The 21,038-nt window shown below is 31.3% G+C and overlaps 3 protein-coding genes across 3 annotated transcripts; 2 read left to right on the top strand and 1 right to left on the bottom strand.

Annotated features, from left to right (window-relative positions):
- Positions 1-7,465: 7,465 nt before the first annotated feature.
- On the top strand, positions 7,466-14,181 carry LOC107875815 (probable protein S-acyltransferase 7). The gene is made up of 5 exons (XM_047413979.1): positions 7,466-7,677; positions 10,020-10,202; positions 11,710-12,006; positions 13,006-13,239; positions 13,396-14,181. Exons 1-5 carry the CDS (start codon positions 7,579-7,581, stop codon positions 13,906-13,908), a joined length of 1,326 nt encoding a protein of 441 aa, XP_047269935.1. The 5' UTR covers positions 7,466-7,578; the 3' UTR covers positions 13,909-14,181.
- Positions 14,182-14,486: 305 nt separating this feature from the next.
- On the bottom strand, positions 14,487-16,676 carry LOC107875816 (mitochondrial import inner membrane translocase subunit TIM8). Its single transcript, XM_016722661.2, has 2 exons — positions 16,518-16,676; positions 14,487-14,863 (listed from the first exon to the last, which is right to left on the bottom strand). Exons 1-2 carry the CDS (start codon positions 16,563-16,565, stop codon positions 14,675-14,677), a joined length of 237 nt encoding a protein of 78 aa, XP_016578147.1. The 5' UTR covers positions 16,566-16,676; the 3' UTR covers positions 14,487-14,674.
- A 1,566-nt stretch (positions 16,677-18,242) lies between these two features.
- LOC107874688 (flap endonuclease 1-like) lies at positions 18,243-19,993 on the top strand. Its single transcript, XM_016721445.2, has 3 exons — positions 18,243-18,763; positions 18,863-18,930; positions 19,639-19,993. The coding sequence occupies exons 1-3, from the start codon at positions 18,292-18,294 to the stop codon at positions 19,792-19,794; spliced, it is 696 nt and encodes a 231-aa protein (XP_016576931.1). The 5' UTR covers positions 18,243-18,291; the 3' UTR covers positions 19,795-19,993.
- Positions 19,994-21,038: the final 1,045 nt, after the last annotated feature.

The following is a 21,038-nucleotide window of genomic DNA, read 5'->3' as shown; positions in this document are numbered from 1 at the left end:
GAGAATATTTTTGTGGTTGCATACCGCTTTTTTTAGGTTGAACGGTAGAAACTTGTTCAAGTTGATAATAAAACTCCAATATGGCATTATTGTCTCCATTCATTTTTCTGCATTCAAAAGTGTTATTCTATTGAGCAATCATCAAAGAATTAGCGGATATTATAACGTGTGATTATGCAGAGACACAATGAGGAAAACCGCAAATTTGATGTCAGATAGTTACTCAAAAAATAGTAATGTGCTACTAGCCAGTAGTATATTATAATAAGCAACTCTTCGTCTTCTAAACCCTGCCCTTGATGATTGTCTTTCTTTCTACCATACATTTTTCTTTTAAAATAGAGAAAATGCATCAAATTCCTCCTCAACTTGTCAGCAAATTTATTTTAGACCTAAACTAATCGGGCAATTATATACCTCCTTAACAACTTTCAAGTGAATTAATTTCAACCTTTACGGCTAACGTGGCAAAAAAAAGTGTGAATTTGTTTTTTCTTAAAAAAAAGGACCTACTTTATCCAGTGGAAGAATGATGAAGCTCCTTCCATGGCGAGGTACAACCAGTGAAGCACATGATACTCTCTTCTCAAAAATCCCCACTATTCCACCATCCTTATTCTTAACAAACATGTCCCATTTTCTGTTCCATTCTTAACAAAGAAGATGGTATCTTCGACCCTCCATTTTCTCCCACTTCCAATACCTTAAAAACCTAGAAACCCAAGAAAAATAAGCAAAAAGAAAAAAAAAACATGAAAATGAAAAGACCAAGCTTTACTGTTAATTCAAATTATCCTTTGATTTTGAGTATCAAAACGTCAATTGAATCGGTGTCTCTTTTATTCTCCACCTCTTTGAAGAAAATGGTGTAGATGAAAAAAATGATATGTGTTTAACAAAAATGAAATTGATGTAGAAGAAAGAAAATGGAGTAAAATCGAAAGTTTTTTTTTTAATTGAGGGTGGGTGTGAGTTTTTTTTTTAATTGAGGGTGGGAGTGTAGTTGATGATGAGGGTAGGAAATCTTTTTTTTGCATAGTTTAGATTTAAGAGTTATGATACAAAACGTGTTCTTGGGATTACTGTGTATTAAATGATCATTCCAGTATCGTATTCTTGGGCCACATTCACACACCATCACAAATTCACCCCGGTGAAATTCGTGAACATGTAACTTGAGCATTGGTACCATTGCAAATGAACTTTTACTCATTTTTGGATTTTTGTTCCGACTGCACCCTTTGGTTCTTCTATTTTTGTTTTTACTTTGAAGACTTTCTTTTCGATTTCACGTGGCGGGTCTGTTTAGGTTCGAGAATATTTTTGTGGTTGTATTATGAAAAAACTGTGGTTGCATACCACTTTTTCTAGGTTGAACAGTGAAAACTTGTTCAAGTTGATAATAAAACTCCAATATGACATTAATGTCTCCATTTATTTGTTTTGCATTCAAAAGTGTGATTCTATTGAGCAATCTTCAAAGAATAAACGGATATTATAATGTGTGATTATGGAGAGACACAATGAGGAAAACCACAAACTTGATGTCAGATAGTTATTCAAAAAATATTAATGTGCTACTAGCAGTAGTATATTGTAATAAGCAACTCTTCGTCTTCTAAACCCTGCAACTCTTCATTTTCTAAACCCTAATCTTGATGATTTGTCTTTCTTTCTACCATACATTTTTCTTTTAAAATATAGAAAATACATCAAATTTCCCTCAACTTGTCAACAAATTTACTTTAGACCCTAAACTAATCGGGCAATTATATACCTCCTTAACAACTTTCAAGTGAATTAATTTCAATCCTTACGGCTAACGTGGCAAAAAAAATGTGTGAATTTTTATTTTTTAAAAAAAAGGGCCTACTTTATCAAGTGGGAGAATGATAAAGCTCCTTCCATGGTGATGTACAACCAGTGAAGCACATGATACTCTCTTCTCCAAAATTCCCACTATTCCACCATCCTTATTCTTAACAAATATATCTCATTTTCTGTTTCATTCTTAACAAAGAAGATGTTATTTTCGACCCTTCATTTTCTCCCACTTCCAATACCTTAAAGACCCAGAAACACAAGAAAAATAAGCAAAAAGAAAAGAACATGTAAATGAAAAAGGCCAAGTTTTACTGTTAATTTCGAATTTTCCTTTGATTTTGAGTATCAAAACGTCAATTGAATCGGTGTCTTATCTATTCTTCATCTCTTTGACAAAATTGGTGTAGATGAAAAAAAAATGATATGTGTTTGACGAAAATGAAATTAATGTTGAAGAAAGAAAATGGAGTGAAATCGAAAGTTTTTTTTTTAATTGGGGGTGGGTGTGCATTTTTTTTAATTGAGGGTGGGGGGTGCGGTTGATGATCAGGGGAAAGGAGTGGAGAGGGGGGAGTTTGAAGAAGAAAATATGTTGGGAGTGGGGGGTTTGAAGAAGAAAACACCTTGAGGGGTGAGTGGATTGCAGATTGGGGGGGGGGGGAGTTTGAAGAATAAAACATTTTTTTTAAAAAAATTATATATAAATTATATATATGTATATTTGTATTAAATTATATATGAAATAATTAGTTTTTTAAAAAACTTTTCTTGCGTGGCACTGACGTGTGGGCATGTGTATTGCACTCTCCATGATGAGAGTGGTATTATGTGTTTAGGGTTGAAATTAATTTATTTGAAAGTTGTTAAGGGGTATATAATTTTTCAATTAGTTTAAGGTAGTAAGTTTTGCTGACAAGTTGAGGGGGAGATTTGATGTATTTTCTCTTTAAAATATAATAAAAGTAATCTGAATCGTCACACTCATGCTTACAACTTTTTCATTTTATTAATGTGTAAGCATAAAAAAATAATTTGCATCACGTACGTAGTTTGATATTGATATGCATATTTTGCATTAGGTAATCTAAACTTATTTACCTAAAAGTTATAAATAAATAAATAAATGTAGGTAGAAGAGAGTTGAGGAGACATATTGTTGTTTAAGTAGAGATGCAAATAGATGGTATTTGAGATACTAATTTAATCGTACGTGTCTCGCACCTGTAACGTCTGATTATTTAAAATTAAATAATTTTATCTATTGCGGAGACCTTTAATAAAGTATAAAAGTTTAAATCACCTTTTAAAGATTTTTCACACCGTAATATAATAATGTAAACATAAACATATATTTTTGTGTAAACATATATATATAACGTGGTTGATGGATCATCATTTTTGTATTTGTGATTTAGTACCTCTTTTCTTTGCTGCCAGAGGCTAAGAGACAAATCAATTCGAATCATATTTGTGGTACGGTGATTTCTTACTGCCAGGGGCTAAGAGACACATCAATTCGAATCATATTTGTGGTACGATTATTTTTCTTTTTTTTATTTTAATTTTTTTTTTGTTTTTAAAGTCAAATCTTTACAAAATCATTGATTACATCTTATACGTATTTAAAACTTTTTAAAATTTGATACTTCTTAAATTTTTCTTATTCTAACGCTTTATATTTTTTCCAAATGTTTCAAATGTTCTTAAAATCAAATTTAGTAGATTTAGAATTCTTAAACTAATGAAAAAAATTAATTGTCATTAATTCTGATGACTTTTAATAAAAAAATATTTTACCATAAATATATTTATTTGATTTTCAACTCTTAAATATTAGGAAAAAATAGTGATAAAGATGATTTTGTTTAAATCAAAGACTTTTAATAAAGTGTAAAATATTCAAATAACATTTTTAAGGTCCTTCACACTTTTAATATATTATAAATTATAGATATAGATTATAGATTATAGATTATAGATCATAGAAATAGATTATAGATTATAGATAATTTTATTTTTAAAATATTAAGTTAATCTGATTCAATTTATCTTTAAAATTATTTAAAATTGTTGCCTAGAGACTTAATTGAAAAGATGATTTTGTCTATTATATGGAGACTTTTAAAGAAGGACAAAAAGTTCAAATTACTTTTTCTAAGTTTTCACACTTTTAATATATTGTAGATGTAGATATGTACACACACTAATTTTTATTTTCGTATACATTTATTACTCATTGAAGTCCTCTTACAAATTATGTTATTATTCAATCAATAAGGAGTAACTTGAATATTTTATTAAATAATTTTAAAATTTTAAATAAATATAATCTTAACTAAGTATCGTAAATAATTTAAATGTAAATCATAAAGCATGTTATCATATTTAACATATACTTGCACAATATATGGATGATGATGAAAATTATAGAAAAGAAAGTTAAAGAAATTTGCAGAAACAAAAATTTTGACATGGTGGATTCTTTCGACATGGTCTTGAGTTGGGGATCTATCGAAAACAACCTCTCTACTGCAACAGAGGTAGTGTTATGGACTGCGTACACTTTACCCTTCTCAGACCCCATTTTGTGGGCATACACTGGGTATGTTGTTGTTGTTGGATTCTTTCGACATGATAATAGTAATCTTTTCTTCGTCTTTCTTTTTAAAAAAATAATTTTTTTTCTTCTGCCCGTAATTCATGGAGAAGTAAGTACTTTAGGTCCAAAGGAAACAAGAATATACATATCATCAATTGAGTGTCACATACAATTCCTACGAATTCTGAATTGAAAGAATTTTTTATTGAATGGAATAACTAAAAACATAATTTTTGATTTTTTTTGGCATATAACAATTGATTATCATCATTTGTTCCACTTCATTCCTTGACAGCATCACATGATTCTTCTTTTTTTTTTCGACCAAAATTTTCAATTGAAAGAAAAAAACACAAAAAATATGAGAATTAATTGTTAATTTTTAGCCTATGCAAATCACATAATTATAGCAATTGACATAAACAAATCATGCTAACATTATAACTAAAAGAAAGACAAAAATAGACCATGTTAAATGCAAATGGGAAGAAAAATAAGTTAGAATTGAAATCAAATAAAAAAGCAAACGAATAAAAAGAAACACCTATAATATTATTGAGAGCAAAACATTGATTCACAAAAAGTCTTTTAAATAGAATTATATAAAGTAATATTTTAATGAGAAAGTTTTAAAAATAGCAAAATTTGGCACAAAATTCATCTTTTATAGCTACACTTTACATATTACCGTTTATAATCGATGTCCTATATATTTAATTTACGTCCGTTGTATTTATTTTTACTCAGTAGTCTGTATTCATATAAAACATAAATACATTAATCACATTTTATGTTTTATATTTTTTTATTTTCAAAAAGATATGACTACATCAAATACAAGCCATGGATAATGACAGAAACATTATAATTGCGCATTGTATTTGTATTTACCATCATTTTTTAATTTATTCTTTTCTCTTTTTTGATTTTTTTAACTTTTCTTTTTCCTATTTTCGTTTTCTTTTTTCTTTTTCGATTCTTTTTTTCATTTTTTGTATTTTTTCGTGTTTTTTCTTTTTACTTGATGAAGGTCTTAGTGTTGATCATTCAAATTTTTAGTGTTGGTCATTCAAATTTGAATTATTATATTTGTTTATTTTTAGAATAGAGATTTTTTGGAGGAGAAAAAGGTTTTGTAGAGTTGAATCTTAAAGGTTAGCTTTAGAAATGAAAAAATTGGAAGGACGAATTTGAGTTAGCTTTATGACATTAATATTTAGGTAGACTGATGTTTTTTTCTTTCAATATTTAATTGTGACTTGATTTTAATTATATTCTTTTTCTAAGAGTTAGGACTTTTTACTAATTATCATATTTTTTTATTCACGTTAGAAAAGTGTATGATGATCATGAAGAATTTATTGGACGAGAAGAAAAAGACTTGAAGATTAAAATTGCAAAAAGGATAACAAGGAGTTGAAGAAGAGGTCCGTGGAGAAGTTATTCTAATGGATATCATGCCTAAATAGTAGTAAAAGTTATGACAATAGAGAGTTAATTTATTTAAATAATAGTGGTAAAACAAATTTAAATAAAATGATACAAATGTAGAATCATATAGTTGATCCAAATTTGCTTATAGTTGTAGTCTGATTATAGAATGCAAAAGCATGGTGGATGCAAAATTTTATACATAAAAAAAAAATTATTTATGGTGAGTTACCTAATTACACTTTTTATTAATCTAAATACCTACTTATTAAATTTTAAGAAAACTAACTCTACCTTATTAAATTTTAAGAAAACTAACTCTACCAAAAAAAGTGAAAATTAAACTCGACGTTTAGTTTTTTTTTTTTTTTTTTCTTTTTTTGAAGAATGGGGATGGTTGTCTTTGAGTCTCAAAAAAAAAAAGTATCATATACATTGAAGAACAAAAAGCAAAGTGATTCCAGCTTTTTCCTGGATTTATTTTAAAAAAAGAGCTACTATTTCAATTTAATGATTATTAATCTATATCTATAATCTATATCTATAATTTATAATTTATAATATATTAAAAGTATGAACGATATTAGAAATATTGTTTGAACTTTTTACCCTTTATCTTTACTTTAAACAAAATCATCTTTTCACTATTTTTTCCTAATATCTAAGAGTTGAAAATTAATTAAATATATTTATGATAAAACTTTTTCTTATTAGAAGTTATCAGAATTAATGACAACTAATATTTTTTCCATTAGTTTAGGAATTTTAAATCAACTAAATTTAATTTTAAGAAAAATTAAAAAATATAGAAATAAATATAAATGCGTGAGAATAAAAAAAAATTAAGAAGTACCAAATTTTCAAAGTTGTAAGTACTCAATAATAATGTAATCAATGATTTTGTAATGATTTGACTTTAAAAACAAGAAAAGATTTTAGATATAGAAAAAAAAAAGAAAAAAAATATAGAAAAATAATCATACCATAAATATAGTTTAAATTAATATGTCTTTCTTATATTTTGGCAGAAAGGGAAAGATGTATTGCATATCAAACACAAAAATGATGATCTATCAACTACTTGAAACTTCTGGTGATACTCCCTCCGTCTTAAATTATTCGTCCCAAATTTTCTAATTTGATTTCTCATTTTACTTGTCTCTTTTCATTAATCAAGAAGAGACAATTTTTTTTATGCTTTATCCTTTGCATTAATTACTTTTTCTTCAAATTAAAATGTAAAAATCATTTAATAGGGGTACTATGATAAACTACCCATATTATTAATTATTTTTCTTAATTAATATGTCATCTCAATTTAAGACAGATAATTTGGGACGAAGAAAGTAAAATACTATATACATATGATTATACTAAAATATATATTTATATTTATATTATTATATTAAAGTATGAAGTAATTTTGAAAAGTGATTTGAATTTTCTATACTTGATTAAAAATCTATATAATAGATAAAAAAATAATTTAATTTTAAATAATCAAACATTATAAGTGCGAGCACTTGCAATTACATTTGTAGTAATAAAAGTTATAGAAGAAAAAGAAAAATAAGTAAATAAAAAGCCGCCTTTTTCCCCTTTTCCTTTTGTGCTTTCTTTTCATTGACCTTTTGCCGATTTATTTTGTACTGCTTTCTTTCTTTCTTCACTTTCTTCCCATTTTTTTTTAGATTGTAACATAGAGAAGGAAAAAAAAGGAGACAATGAATGGAGTGGCTCCGCCGAGGATTTCCGGTTCCGACGGTGGCGCAGTCGATAATACGGCGCTTCTCCGGACCTATCAGACCTGGAAAGGCAGCAATGTCAGTATTTTATTTAATCATATTTTAGGTTTTATAATCACTAGCACTGTGATTTTCTATTTTTCTGCTTAATTTTTTTTTTCAATTTGTTGTTAGGAGTTTGGTGATTGAATAAATAGATTTATTATTTTGATCTCTATGTACTAGAGATAGTTGAAATCTACGATTCATTTGATTTCATTGTTTACTTTGTTTGCGGATAATTTGAACAAGCTGTTGAATTAGTATGTTCATAGTACAGATTTTGGAATGCACGTGGTAGATTTTAGCTTTCAACAGTAAAGCTTTTATTTTTTTTTTTTACAAGCCTGGTGTCTGTGCCAGCTTGCGTATATCTCAACTGATAGCTATCAGCTAAGGCCAAGCTTATTTTTTCCCCAAAAATGCTTATTTTTAAAAATTGAGGTGTTTGGCCAAGCTTTTGAAAGAAAATAAGCTCTTCTGGGGAGTAGCAAAAGCAGTTTTCCATAAGTTAAAAAAATAGCTTCTTCTCAAAAGCACTTCTAAAAAAGCATTTTTGAGAAAAATACACTTAAAAGCACTTTTAAAAGCTTGGCCAAACACTGATTGCTGCTCAAAACTGTTAAATTTATTGGCCAAACACAAACTGCGTACCAAAAGTTTTTTATTAAAAAGCACTTCTGAAAATAAGTTGATTTTATAAGCTTGGCCAAAAAGGTTATAAGTTTGTCCACCAATGCTAGGATAGATGGGAAGAAATCACTAGTGTTATTCCGCTGAGATTTGAACCTGAGACCTCATGGTTCTCATTCACTTCATTGATCACTAGGCTGCACCCTTGCGTGCTTCAAAAATAAGATCTTGATGGCAGTTTTGTGTTGTAATCTTTTGTTTCCTATCATTGCTGTGCCAACCACAAGCATTAAGCACTCGGTGTGTTGTGAAATTCTGTTTTGTTACTTAGGAGATCAAGTAAGGGGAAAGGGATAGTGAGAATTGAGCTTATACTTTTTCTGTGGATTACTCAAACTGATACCATTAGACTGTAAGTCCAGATGGTGCCACCTGATGGTTAATCCATCTCACTGAGTATCTATTATCTACCATTTCGAGTTTTGGTCTGTAAGAGTGCACAGGTGTCGAGAGATAGTATTTTGTTTCCTTGTTTCAATTTATTTTGAGGGTGGTCTGAGGTTAAGCTGAGGTGTGTGATGAGATGTTGTTTGGATTGGAGATAAGAGTTTGTTTGAGCTAATTAAGCTCATTGAGAAATGGAAATAAGAAACTTAAAAATGGTTTGGAATTATACTATGCTCTAAGAAACATTGTCAGATGGAGAAGTGTTTGCTAGGTTGTGATTAGTTGAGGAAGGATCCCCTGCAGCTCGGTTAGTGAATTATTGAGTGATAAGGTTTCAGCGTGGGTAAGAGTTAGTAGATGATTAATATTGCATCTGATGATGTGGTCTAGCCTCTAGCGGTTTAAAGACCATGGAAGTTTAGGGTGCAAATACGGGTAGACTGCAGAGGAAAAAATGCTTTGTGATTCTTTGCATTTGCGACTTGGTGGTCAGAGTTACTTCTTACCTTTGCTGGTAGGTAGCGAGTATCTGATGGAGTTATTGAGGTCTCCATAGGCCGAAAATCAAAAGTAAAAGGAAAAAAGGTGGTAAGAGTTGTTCCAGTAACCTTAGGAATCTCTATGGGGATCAGAAGTAAATACAAGAGTCCAAAAAACAGAATTGCTGCAACATTCTGTATTCTACCTACTCTCTAAAGAGAAGAAAAAAATAATTGAAGTAGTACTTGTAGACCCCAAAATCTTCTCCTCATCCAGAATAACTACCACTAAACAAAATGACCTGAAGACCAGAACCATAAGCCACCTCAAGTTTTTCTTTTTTTTAGACTAATCTATCCCAATTTATTGAAGAAGGAAGCAAAGGAAGAGAAACCATAAGCTACCCCAACTTATCAAAGTATAGGAAAAAACCATAAGCTACCCCAAAGAGGAAACTAGGAAAGCACTATACTATCTATTTCCAGAATTTTATGCAAAGCAAATTAGGTATATACGAAATGAAAACCATAAGCTACCCCAAAGAGGAAACTAGGAAAGTATTACACTATCTATTTCCAGAATTTTATGAAAAACAAATTAGGTACATACGAATTTCATGAAGTCAAAATTTTTACTGCTAGCGGAACCTCACTGACACTGCTTTTTGCCAAAAAGAGCAACATGTACAAGTTAGCATGTTATCCCAGTTAGCTATATTGTTCTATGTTGCTAAAATTTTGACATTCTTTTCTTTGCATTTCTGGGCATCTCATGATTTTGCTTACTGTTTCTCAATTTAAGTATTGCCTTTTGATGTGCAGAAATTTTTTCTTCAAGGAAGGTTCATATTTGGCCCTGATGTGAGGTCGCTCTTTATGACTATCTTACTTATAGTTGCCCCAGTTGTTGTATTCTGCATCTTTGTTGCGAGGAAACTTGTAGATGATTTTGCTGGTCACTGGGGGTGGTCTATCATGGTCATAGCTGTTGTTTTTACACTATATGTAAGTGCTTATATTCTGTAAGTATGATTTCAAAAATCTTTAAATACCTCTAATATTTATGGTTATGTTGGCTGTCTTAGCTGGTCGAATTAAAGTAAGTGTTATGCTTTTTGATTATTTTTGGATTATGGAATTCTACGAGTAGTTTCTCCTGATCACTTTACTATACAGTCTTTCTTATTATGCAAATATTGTGGTATTTACTTAGCTGTTCCTTTTCTTTGTTGCATTTGCATTCAAATTTGGCATGAAAGTAAGTTTTTGTGTTTCATGAACAAAAACAAGTTTCTTTGCAGAATAGTTGTTAATGTTGATAATGTGTCCGAAAAACTCGGTTGTTATGATTTATTAATTGTGACCTAACCACAAGAGATCTTCTGTCATTGCTTAACATTTTAGCTTTATTAATGTGATAAATCCACAGCTTCATCAGATGAGAAATTGCCAGGAACGTGGTTCTTTTGACTAGCATCTACTCTTTACATTCTAAAACATATGTGTCCTGGAGCATGCCTATTGGCTTAAGTTGAAATGCTAGTTCTAGGCTGTTTTGATGCCTCTGATAATCGGCTCAGTTTGGCAGTCCATTGCTCAACCAACCCTCCCTTTTCCTAGCTACTCCATATACATTAGTGCATGAGTTCTTTTTAACAAGAATTCTCCTTGTAAGACCACATGTTTTCTTTATCTTATTAAATCTGTTTAATCCAGGCGATATAGATTTTGGTACATACTTATAATAAGATTTGAATTGCATTAATAATTATGTCAAACATATAAAATGGTCAGAACATCCCGTACACCACTGTTATGGTGAGAAAAAAGTTCATAGCATGCTTAGTGGGTTAAGCAAGAGGTTAGGTATTCCTTTATGTACAATGCAGATTATATCTGTAAGATGCTATGGGTTCAAAGGACCAAGTCAATGTTCTGCCAATTTTTTCAAGTTGAACTAAATGAATTGTTGCGACTAAACAAAGATTAATATTGTTTTATAAACTGCTTAACCCGATGTAGTCTGGATCAACTTTTGAAAATCTACTGAACAAAGAAGAGGCACTAAGTAAGGTCAATAAGTAGAAAATGTGCTGCAGTCTACCATAAAAGCAAAAGTGGAAATCTTTGTACGGAGAGCAGGTTGGTTTTTCATCTATTCTCAAGAGGGTAATAAAATAAAGACATAAAATTGTTTGTGTATTCCTTTATATTTCGCTGCACTAGAGAATGTGTCTAGTTTCTTGCAGTTTTATTTTCATTTCCTGGATATCGCTCAAAAGTGGATGGCCTGTACTCTTGTTTTCCCTTAGTATCATGTTAATATAGATGACCTTCTGTTTTCGTATGAAAAATACTTCTTTGTGTGTAAAGGATTTCTGATGTTTCTTGCTAATTTCTGTAACATAAAGGAATTATTTGGGCTATTTCCTGAACTTCAATTTTATGGCCAAGAGGGAATATAGATTCTTGATTCAAAATAGAACGTAATAAATGTTATTTTCTTTAAAAGGTCTTAGTCCTGCTTCTATTGACATCTGGAAGAGATCCTGGTATTGTTCCTCGCAATCTTCATCCTCCAGAGCTAGAGAACTTTGAAGGAAGTATTCAAGCTGGACCTGGTCAAACTCCACAATTACGTCTGCCCCGCATCAAGGACGTGAATGTCAATGGAATAACTGTAAAAGTCAAATACTGTGATACCTGCATGTTGTATAGACCTCCACGCTGTTCTCACTGTTCAATTTGCAATAACTGTGTGGAACGGTTTGACCATCACTGTCCCTGGGTCGGGCAATGTATTGGATTGGTGAGCGCTTTATCCTAATCTCTGAAAATCTTTTCTGATTTGCTGTTGGACCCTACAATATGTTCATCTCTTTCCAGTTTTATTTTCCTCTGAAAAAGCATTTATTTGTATTGCATGGATGGTTTTTCCTTATTTTTTCTTAATTTGAATAAAAGCACTTCATTTTCCTATTTTCTTTATTAGTCCCGTAGCTTCTTTAACTTCTGAGCAGGCAGTATAGCAAAAAAATCTCTTACTCCAATTGTTAGCAGTTCTGTATATTTATCAATAATTTGTGGTGGTTGTTCATTATTTGATTTTTGATCAATTGGTTTTGTAATCTTCCTTTTGTGGATCATACTTTGATTGTTGCCCGTAGGATGCCTTGGATTCTGAGTTCGGAGTGATTTGATATCTGCATGTTAACTTACACAGTTCATCTTATGTTCATTAGTAATAATGTCCTGCATTGCTGGGTTTGCCTGTCGTCCCAAAAGAATTTCAGTCATCATTTCTCCTCTTTGTTCTGCCTGAATCCATAAAGCTTCCTCAAGAACATGGTTTGGCTCATTAAATTCTTCTCTTCAAAGGTTTTAAAGCTAGAATGCCACTTGACCGAGCTGTCAGTCTGTCATGAACTTTTCTCATCCATGCACTCTTTAAGTTAACAGTACCAGCCAGTTCATAGTCAAGTTAGTTCTAAAGTATAGGATCCTTTTTTTGGGTGTTGAAAACAAAGATACTTGATAGTTTTCTTGTCAAACAAGAACCTTGCAAATTGCAATTATCAAGTATATCAACTTAAAATTGTTTACTTGCTAAATATTTGAGATTAAAGATTTAAGTGATTTGAGGCCTTAGTGTCAAAGTTGTGGAAACATATCATTAGAACTTATTTTCTGTTTTTGCCAGGAAACTGTTTTCCTAGTCTGAACAAAGCTTCTACCTTTGTAAGCGCAAAATTTCTGACTGAAATGTTTTTATCCTTTAAATTGAACTATATTCTGTTTGGTGGTGCAGAGGAATTACCGATTCTTCTTCATGTTTGTATTCTCAACAACCCTTCTTTGCTTGTACGTCCATGGCTTCTGCTGGGTCTATATTTTAAGGATCAAGAATGGCGAGCAGACCACCATGTGGAAAGCAATGACCAAGACTCCTGCTTCTATTGTGTTAATCATTTTTACATTCATATCAGTCTGGTTTGTTGGCGGCCTGACTATCTTTCATCTTTATCTTATTGGCACAAACCAGGTAATTTATTTTTTTCGACAGCTGCAATGTTTCACATGTTTTCCCTTCTTTTGTTTATTCCGTTCTGTAAATTATTCAAACTCGTGAAGTCCTTCGATGTTCTAGGATTAGATTACTTGATGTTTTTGACACTTCGAGTCTTCTATCTGCTTGCAGTCGACGTATGAGAACTTTAGATATCGATATGATCGGCGGGTCAATCCATTTAACAGAGGTGTGATCCATAACTTCATGGAGATATTCTGTACCAGTATTCCTCCTTCAAAGAACAATTTCAGGGCCAGAGTGCAGAGAGAACCTGGGATACCAGCTCGTGAAGTGGCTGGTGGTTTTGTTAGTCCGAACTTGGAGAAAACAATGAGCGAATTAGAAATGGGAAGGAAGCCAGGTTGGCATGAGACTGCAGTAAGAACCGATGGTTTTGAAGGACAACCTAGAAATGATAATCAGTTAGATAAGGATGAAGAGCTCTTGGCTGCGTCCCCAGAACTAAGCAGCACCACCTTGGCTGAGGGGCGTAGTATCCTACATCCCAGGCGCTCTAGTTGGGGAAGAAGAAGTGGAACTTTGAATATACCGCCTGACGTAATTGCCATGGCATCTGAAATCGGAGAGTCTAATCGGACTACTGTCAGTGATAGTGCTTACCGGATTGACAATCAGCAATAGTAGTTGGCTTGTATGCTATTTAAATTATTGTAGAACTGACAAGTAGAGATCTTAGCCGAAAGGATGATCTGCCCTTCCCGTCAATGGACGGGATCAGGTTACCCTTGAGGAGGTGTGCTGTTGTGTGTGTATAATTCTATTTTTTTTTTTTCTACGTTTAGTTTTCTTTTGTTGAAAGTTCTTGAAATGTGCTCAATCTGCAAAGAGAAAAAAATATTACAGTTATCCCTTCCAACTGTTATATATTGTGAAGATACAAACTCTATTCTACTACATCCTTTCTCTTCTATTTTTGGGTAATTGTCTCAAGATGTCACATATGTGAATCTGTAGCCAGTCATGGTACCACCATTTTGCTCAAGCCGTGCACATTCCTAGACTTTGAGAAGTTTTCTAGAGAAACACATGGTTAGTTTTTGCAAGGTGAAAAGGGCTCACAAACGCTGAAAGAATGCTCAAGGCAATTTACGAACATTTTTTTTACATAAGGCAACATTAGGAAGGAAAAAAAGGTATCCTTAACTCCGTAAAAGAAGGGAGACTCTGATGGTTTATTAGATTATATCAAGACTTTCAGATGATAAAAAATCAAAGAGGTTATTAACTTTAAATAGACTCTTAATAAATTAGCCATCTGCTAACATCAATTGTCGCAACAAATGTATTGAGAATTGTAATTGCTACCACCTAAAACAAAAGTACATTTTAGTTTTCAATGGCAGAAAGCAATGAGAAAATTTGCATATTATGCAGCTAATCGTTTTCTTCACTGCATGTTCTGAAAACGTTTGACAATTATCATGCTCAATTCCATATAGCGTTGTGCACAGTTGGTTAAACAGCTAGCTTCGCTGGAGCTGAACTTGCTTCCAGGTGTTCCAGTGATACATTTATCCCAGCAAGCACTTGTGAGCTTTCCAACCATTTCATTGATCATGGCCCTTTCCTTCTCTTGCTACAGAAGATTAAGAATTGAGGAGCAAAAATTAGTGAGATGAAGACACAAACCATGTGCGTTTTATGAATTGCTCAACACCAGAAGGAGCAACTTAATCAAATCAATAAGTAATGCAAGATTCTGCAGTCACGTAGCTTAAGAGTCCAAAGCATCTGAATGTCTTAGCTTAATATGGCGAAAGAGGAAAAAGGCAATGAACAAGATCTGAATGATTCTCACAAATATGTATCGTTGTGAAAAGGCAGGGAATGGTTGACAGCAATGTGTGAATTTCGTTAAGCATATTTACTGAAGTTAAGAGGAAAAAAGTGTTTGGAAACATCCTTCGAACAAGAAACATAAATTCATGAGCTAAAGTATAACTAAGAATCCAATTTTACTAGTATGTTGTGTCCAACAGTCCCAAAATATTGCAACACGAGAAATAACTTCAGGTTATAGATTCTGGTGAAAAGAAAATTAAAGACTAGGTCATTAAGCACTCAAGAGTAAAATCCTAAAATAATGAGTTGAGATCAACTTCAACCGAATCATGGTTTTTCCAAGATAGTATCCAAGTTCCTTGTAGATAACCTTCACCGAGTGCCTTCCTGGTAGATTGATAGCACGAGACTTACACAAGTACAGAATCATCTTTCTATGTTCTTAAAATAGAGGCTTATTCTATAGTATCACCTCATGTTAGAGGTGTTATTCCAGGTGATTGCCTTATCTTCTCTCACAAAATGTCGGACTTGAGGAATCTAAGCCAAAGAGCAAAACAAAAGGTAGCAATTTCTCAACTGACCAAATTAATATTTACAGAAAGAAGTATTATTGTGCACTGCCAGTATAAAAATATTTCAGGATGAGATATCAAAGTGATTTAATAACAACACTACTCTAACCGAACCTATCAGAACATTTCCGCTTTTAGAGTAATCAAATTTAAAAGACAAACGAAACAGACAGCACTTCTGTAATCATTAAAATATTTGACTAAAGCAGCTCAAGTATCATCCATAACACAATGGAATGCCATTTAAACTCCAATCATCTCAAAGGGTGAGAAATAAAAGTGAAAAGAAAAGCCTAGTGGTCAATGAAATGGGCGCAAACCTTGGAGATGAGAGTTCAAATCCTAAAGGAGACAAAAACTAGGTTATCTATCCCCATCTGCCTATGTCTTATCGGATAGAGTTACCCGACACACGAGATATACTATTTAGCCACTTCCAGTTCTGAATGTGGCAGTTTATGAAGTGGCGCAATTAACTTCTGTTGAAAAATATGAAATACTTTTTACTATAAAAATCCATCTTTTAATCAAGATTGGTTCCCTTCTAGAAGTATCCTAGCTTACTCTACAACACTAATAACACTGGAAACAAATTCCTCCTAAAATCAAGTAGAATAAAGAAGCCAACACTAAATATCCCAAAGAAATAGAATATTTACTTCAATAACAACACCAACATACCCAACGTCGTCCCGCTTACGATATATTTGTCAGTGACAATTAGCTAAAACTTTATCACATCGAAAAAAATAATAATATACAAATCATTCATGAATTAAGTATAAAGCTGAATGGATTACTATAAATGTGCATACACACAGAAATACAATCTACCGAATTTGAAAAAAAAACAAAAAAGATAAAAGAACTTACATTGAGAAAATTCTGCAATTCTGGGGATTGAAGAGCTGAAGGATCCATCGAAATCTTCAGGGAGAAAGAAGTTCTGCTGACTTTGAACCTTAAGCAAAACCCTAGCCGATTGAACCGGAATATGAAATTGAATTATACAATTTGTGTTTATTTGTGTTGGATTGGCCCATAAGTTTTGGACTTCTAATTGGCCCATTGAGCGTCCTGATGGCTATTAAGGCAGGAGTCGATTGGTAGGAGGGATAAGCGTTAACGAATAATTTTAAATGAGCTTATCTCATATTTGGTTTGGATAAAATATATAAGATACTTATATTGAGATTAGTTATCTTGAAATTATAATGTTATTTTTATGAAAAAATACCTAATTTGTAGCTTCGTTGGATGCATCGGGAGCTATATGTATTTCAATAGACAAAAAATTGGAAAAAAAGTATCAGGAACAAATTATATATCTTTACAAAGAAAAAAATGCATATTTGTTAGATGTATTATTATGTATCTCGACAGACTCAAATCGAAAAAAAAGAAGAAGAATCGAGAGCTAATTATGTATATTTACAAAGGAAAAAAAATGTATCTTCGTTGAATGTATTGGGAGCTAGTTATGTACCTCGATTCTCAACAGATCAAAAATAGGGATTTTTTAGTAATTGCGCAAAATATCGGGATTTTCTATAATTAAGTTTCAAACTATCAAGATTTATGTTCTTTGTCCTTTTTCTATTCATTCTCGAGGGGTGGAACTAATTCTGAAATAGTTAATTCGCAGATAATTAGTTTTCCAACCAAACGCCCCTAAGAGTCGAAGAGGAATGTATGAGCAAAGGCAAATATGAGGTATATCTGTGTACCGGTTTCTATAGTATAAGAAATGGATTACCAAAGGCAAATATGAGGTATAAATGTAATTAATAAGTAATTATATTTGTGTATGATTTTCATAATATAGAGATGCAAGTGTTTGTGTAGAAATCTAAAATTTTTGGACTCTTCAATAAGAATTCAAATTCTGTTAGAGTTCTAAAATATTACTTTATCCTAAATCTCACTTATTTAAAGGTAATATGTTCCCGGAATCTTGAATATCCCATAAATTCATGGGTATTCGTAAAAAGACTGGATCTCAAGTATCCCACTAAGTTCATGGGATGGGATATTCACAAAGACACGGGAAAAACGATCTTCAAAGTCCCAATAAATTCATGGGATATTTATAAATCAAAACCCAAACCTCCCTCCCTGGAGGTCAAATCCAAATATTCCTACGTTCGAGAAATACGTCACTAACGGTCCTCGAATTATAGAGAAATAAATATACAAATCTTCATACATTCGAAAAATATACTACTAAAACTGTTGTTTTTTCATATTTTTATTTGTGATTGAAGTTTATTTTCCATAAATTAAATTATGTTGGAAACAGTTTGATTTTAAAAGTACATGAAGTGGATGGCATGAGTCATCAATATATCCAAATATATTTATCTGGGTTATTATTTTTCTGTACCGTAGGTTTCTAATTTTCTATAGGATAAGAGATATATAAATGCTTGAGAATTTTTAGTTTAACATGATTAATTTTACTATATACGTATATTCTTATTTAGTGATAAAAATATTTGTAAGAAATTGACACATGTTATGTAAATGTTGGTTGGTATATTCAATGGAGGGGGACAATTTAAATTTTGTTGTTACCTTTATTAGATTTCCTTTTTCATTTGTTTAGGCCTTGCCTTCCAATTCCTTTTTTGTTTTGGAAGGAATTGAAATGCCATTTCATAGAATTTTTAGAATGGGTTGTGGCGTTTCCAAGATAGATTCCAATGGTGCTGCCACACCTAATAGATCTATCCTCCCTAATTTCAATACTCGGAAAAAACAACCAAACAAATCTATCCCTTCTAAAAAAGAATCATTGTTGTTGATGCCTGAAAATAATGATGATAGACCTTCAATTTCTAAGACGAAATTTTATGATAATTCGAATGGTCTTACGTCCGAGGTGTCGAATAAAAAAGATGACGATGAAAAAAGAGTCGCGAGGATAAAGACAATGGTTGAGGAAGCGGAGAAAAATGATGAAGGAGAGGAGAAGGAGGAGGATAATAATGATGATGATGATCAGAGGGCGATTAAAAAGGTTCATGTTAATGAGCAAGATGATAATGCTTTCCCTAATTCCCCAAGTTTTAGGGTTTATTTTACGGATAAGGAGGTTGAAACAAAGAAGAAGAATGACTGTATGTGCAGAAATAGAAAGTATTTACAAAACAAAAATAATTTTTACAATTCATAAAAAAAAATCGATAATAATTCTTCGTAATAATTGCATAATGCAGGTTTTAACAAGGTTGACTTGAAGGATGATGTTACCCCAGTTGCAGCTAATACCATATTACCAACAAAGGTTTGCATGTGATTTTCACAATAATTAGTTCTATTTTTCTGCCTAATTTGTTAGCTTTAAAAAAAAAAAAGGAAATTCATAGCTAAAAAAGTGAACGTATGTAAAGTTTCGTTGTTCAATATGATTATCAATTATGAGTACTTTTAATTATGAATAATTTTTTTCTCCAATTCTTTTCATTTTCATACGATGTAAAACATTTTTACCATTCCATCATAGCATGGTTGGATGATAAAGATCAAAATGGAGAGAGTGTATAGCCAAAGTTCAATCAATGCTAATTGAAACTGTTAATTAATTACTTATTGCTCGTCTTGAATACGTTGACGTTAAAATTGTTAATTAATTAGAGGTGTTATAAAAACACTTAAATTTTGATGATTTGGACATGAAATTTTTATTTATTTATTTTTTTTAAATAAAATTTTCATACTTGAAAACTTTGTAAAAGCAGAGGCGAAGTTAGGTAAGGGCAAAGGGTTCATTCGAACCTCCCCTAGCGAAAACTTATATTATGAATATATAGCGTTGAATCCCCTTAAGCTTGCTTCTTCAGAATGACTCTATAAGTCACAATAATTGATGTTTCAAAAAGTATATAAAAACATCCGATCAAAGAAAAACGCATCTGACTCTCAAATGCGAATGATATTGGATTTGTTTGAACTTTGAACTTATTGAGATTATTATATTCACAATTTGGTACAGGATTTGGAGTCATCGATGGAGAAAGAGGAGAAGAAAGAAATAAGAAAAAGGAGTACTTTTAGAAATGTGTTACCAAAGAACTTGTTGAATGGCCGATCATCATCAACATCTCACTCTCCAACTCGATCCTCTTATCATCATAAAGTAGCTTCTTGATCATATGGCATGTTGAGGGGGAAATTATTTAAAACACCTCCACACATGCATTGCTTTGTTTTGTTTCTCTTTTTACTCTTTATCAAATGCTAATAATAGAAGGTTCTTCAGGCTTTTATGTATTACGAATTCGAGATATATTATAAGCTAAGTGTAACAAAATTGAATTCATTATTTGTAAATAAAATATTCTTTTATATGTGTTGTTTTAATTTTCTTTTACTACCGCATGTTCTTTACTCGGTCGAGAGTCTTCCAGAAATATTCTTTCTACTTTAATTAATTTCATGTCTGCGTGCACAGACACATCTTTGGAGACCATACTGACTGTTGTTACTGTTTGTTTGAAGATTTTATTTGTCCATCCAACACTTTTCCTTTTTGATATTTCAATATATAAAATCTATTCATTTGTTGGCAATTTTGCAAACTAGATCATTAATAAATATTGGAATGTAATTACGTCGCCTATGTGTACGTCTTGTTAAGGTGTTTGCAATGGTTTGCCCATTGCTCATGTTATCACCCAAAACACAAACATTTCACTTAATCATAGTTGATTAATATATATTTTTTGCTTTATCAAATTACTTAACTATATTAAATGACATTAAATTAGCATAAACTCTATATGCAAGTAAGTTTATACGCTAAAATTAATGGTACAAATAGAACATATTTGGATAAATCATACCAACTAGTATCCAGTAATATCTTGGTCACTCATCTAATTATTATTTTTTAAATGAATTTCAAAATAATGTTATACCAAAATAAGAAAAAGAGATTGAATTTATCCTAAGTCAATGCTTTATCTAATTGTCCAATAATAACCCTTCAGAAGTCCCAAGAGCCCAAGAACCAAAAGGAAAAGAGGAAAGAGGAATATGAAAAAGAACTTCAATAACAGTTTGTTCAGTTGTTTGGATGGTTGTTATCTATTATAAAGTTTTGTTTTGTTAGTTTAAATCTAATAATTAATTTAATTATTAATTTGAATTTTATTATATCATATTACTAAATTTATGATTAGATAATAATAAAAATTTTATTTATATAATAAGTAATTTAGTGTGATTGCGTCATTATTTTTTTCTCTTTTATCTTTATAAATGATTTTATCTTTTAATATCCCTGTTTATAATAGTTTATCCCATTTTTCTCTAATAAATTTATTCTTCAAATTATTGATATATGATATTATATATTAATAAAAAGATGATATAATTTCTTCAAATTATATT

Source organism: Capsicum annuum, chromosome 6 (assembly GCF_002878395.1).
Source record: "Capsicum annuum cultivar UCD-10X-F1 chromosome 6, UCD10Xv1.1, whole genome shotgun sequence".
In the NCBI taxonomy this organism is placed as follows: Eukaryota; Viridiplantae; Streptophyta; class Magnoliopsida; order Solanales; family Solanaceae; genus Capsicum; species Capsicum annuum.
The sequence above is the reverse complement of the archived record's forward strand: the minus strand, read 5'-3'. Positions and strand labels throughout refer to the sequence as shown.

What these genes read in the sequence shown, in the direction of transcription:
- LOC107875815 (XM_047413979.1), top strand. Translation starts at nt 7,579, where the DNA reads ATGAATGGAGTGGCTCCGCCGAGGATTTCCGGTTCCGACGGTGGCGCA. An exon ending in AGACCTGGAAAGGCAGCAAT is followed by an intron (nt 7,678 to 10,019) that starts GTCAGTATTTTA and finishes TTTGATGTGCAG; the next exon opens with AAATTTTTTCTTCAAGGAAG. An exon ending in CTGTTGTTTTTACACTATAT is followed by an intron (nt 10,203 to 11,709) that starts GTAAGTGCTTAT and finishes TTTCTTTAAAAG; the next exon opens with GTCTTAGTCCTGCTTCTATT.
- LOC107875816 (XM_016722661.2), bottom strand. Translation starts at nt 16,565, where the DNA reads ATGGATCCTTCAGCTCTTCAATCCCCAGAATTGCAGAATTTTCTCAAT. An exon ending in AATTGCAGAATTTTCTCAAT is followed by an intron (nt 14,864 to 16,517) that starts GTAAGTTCTTTT and finishes AATCTTCTGTAG; the next exon opens with CAAGAGAAGGAAAGGGCCAT.
- LOC107874688 (XM_016721445.2), top strand. Translation starts at nt 18,292, where the DNA reads ATGCCATTTCATAGAATTTTTAGAATGGGTTGTGGCGTTTCCAAGATA. An exon ending in AACAAAGAAGAAGAATGACT is followed by an intron (nt 18,764 to 18,862) that starts GTATGTGCAGAA and finishes TGCATAATGCAG; the next exon opens with GTTTTAACAAGGTTGACTTG. An exon ending in ATACCATATTACCAACAAAG is followed by an intron (nt 18,931 to 19,638) that starts GTTTGCATGTGA and finishes AATTTGGTACAG; the next exon opens with GATTTGGAGTCATCGATGGA.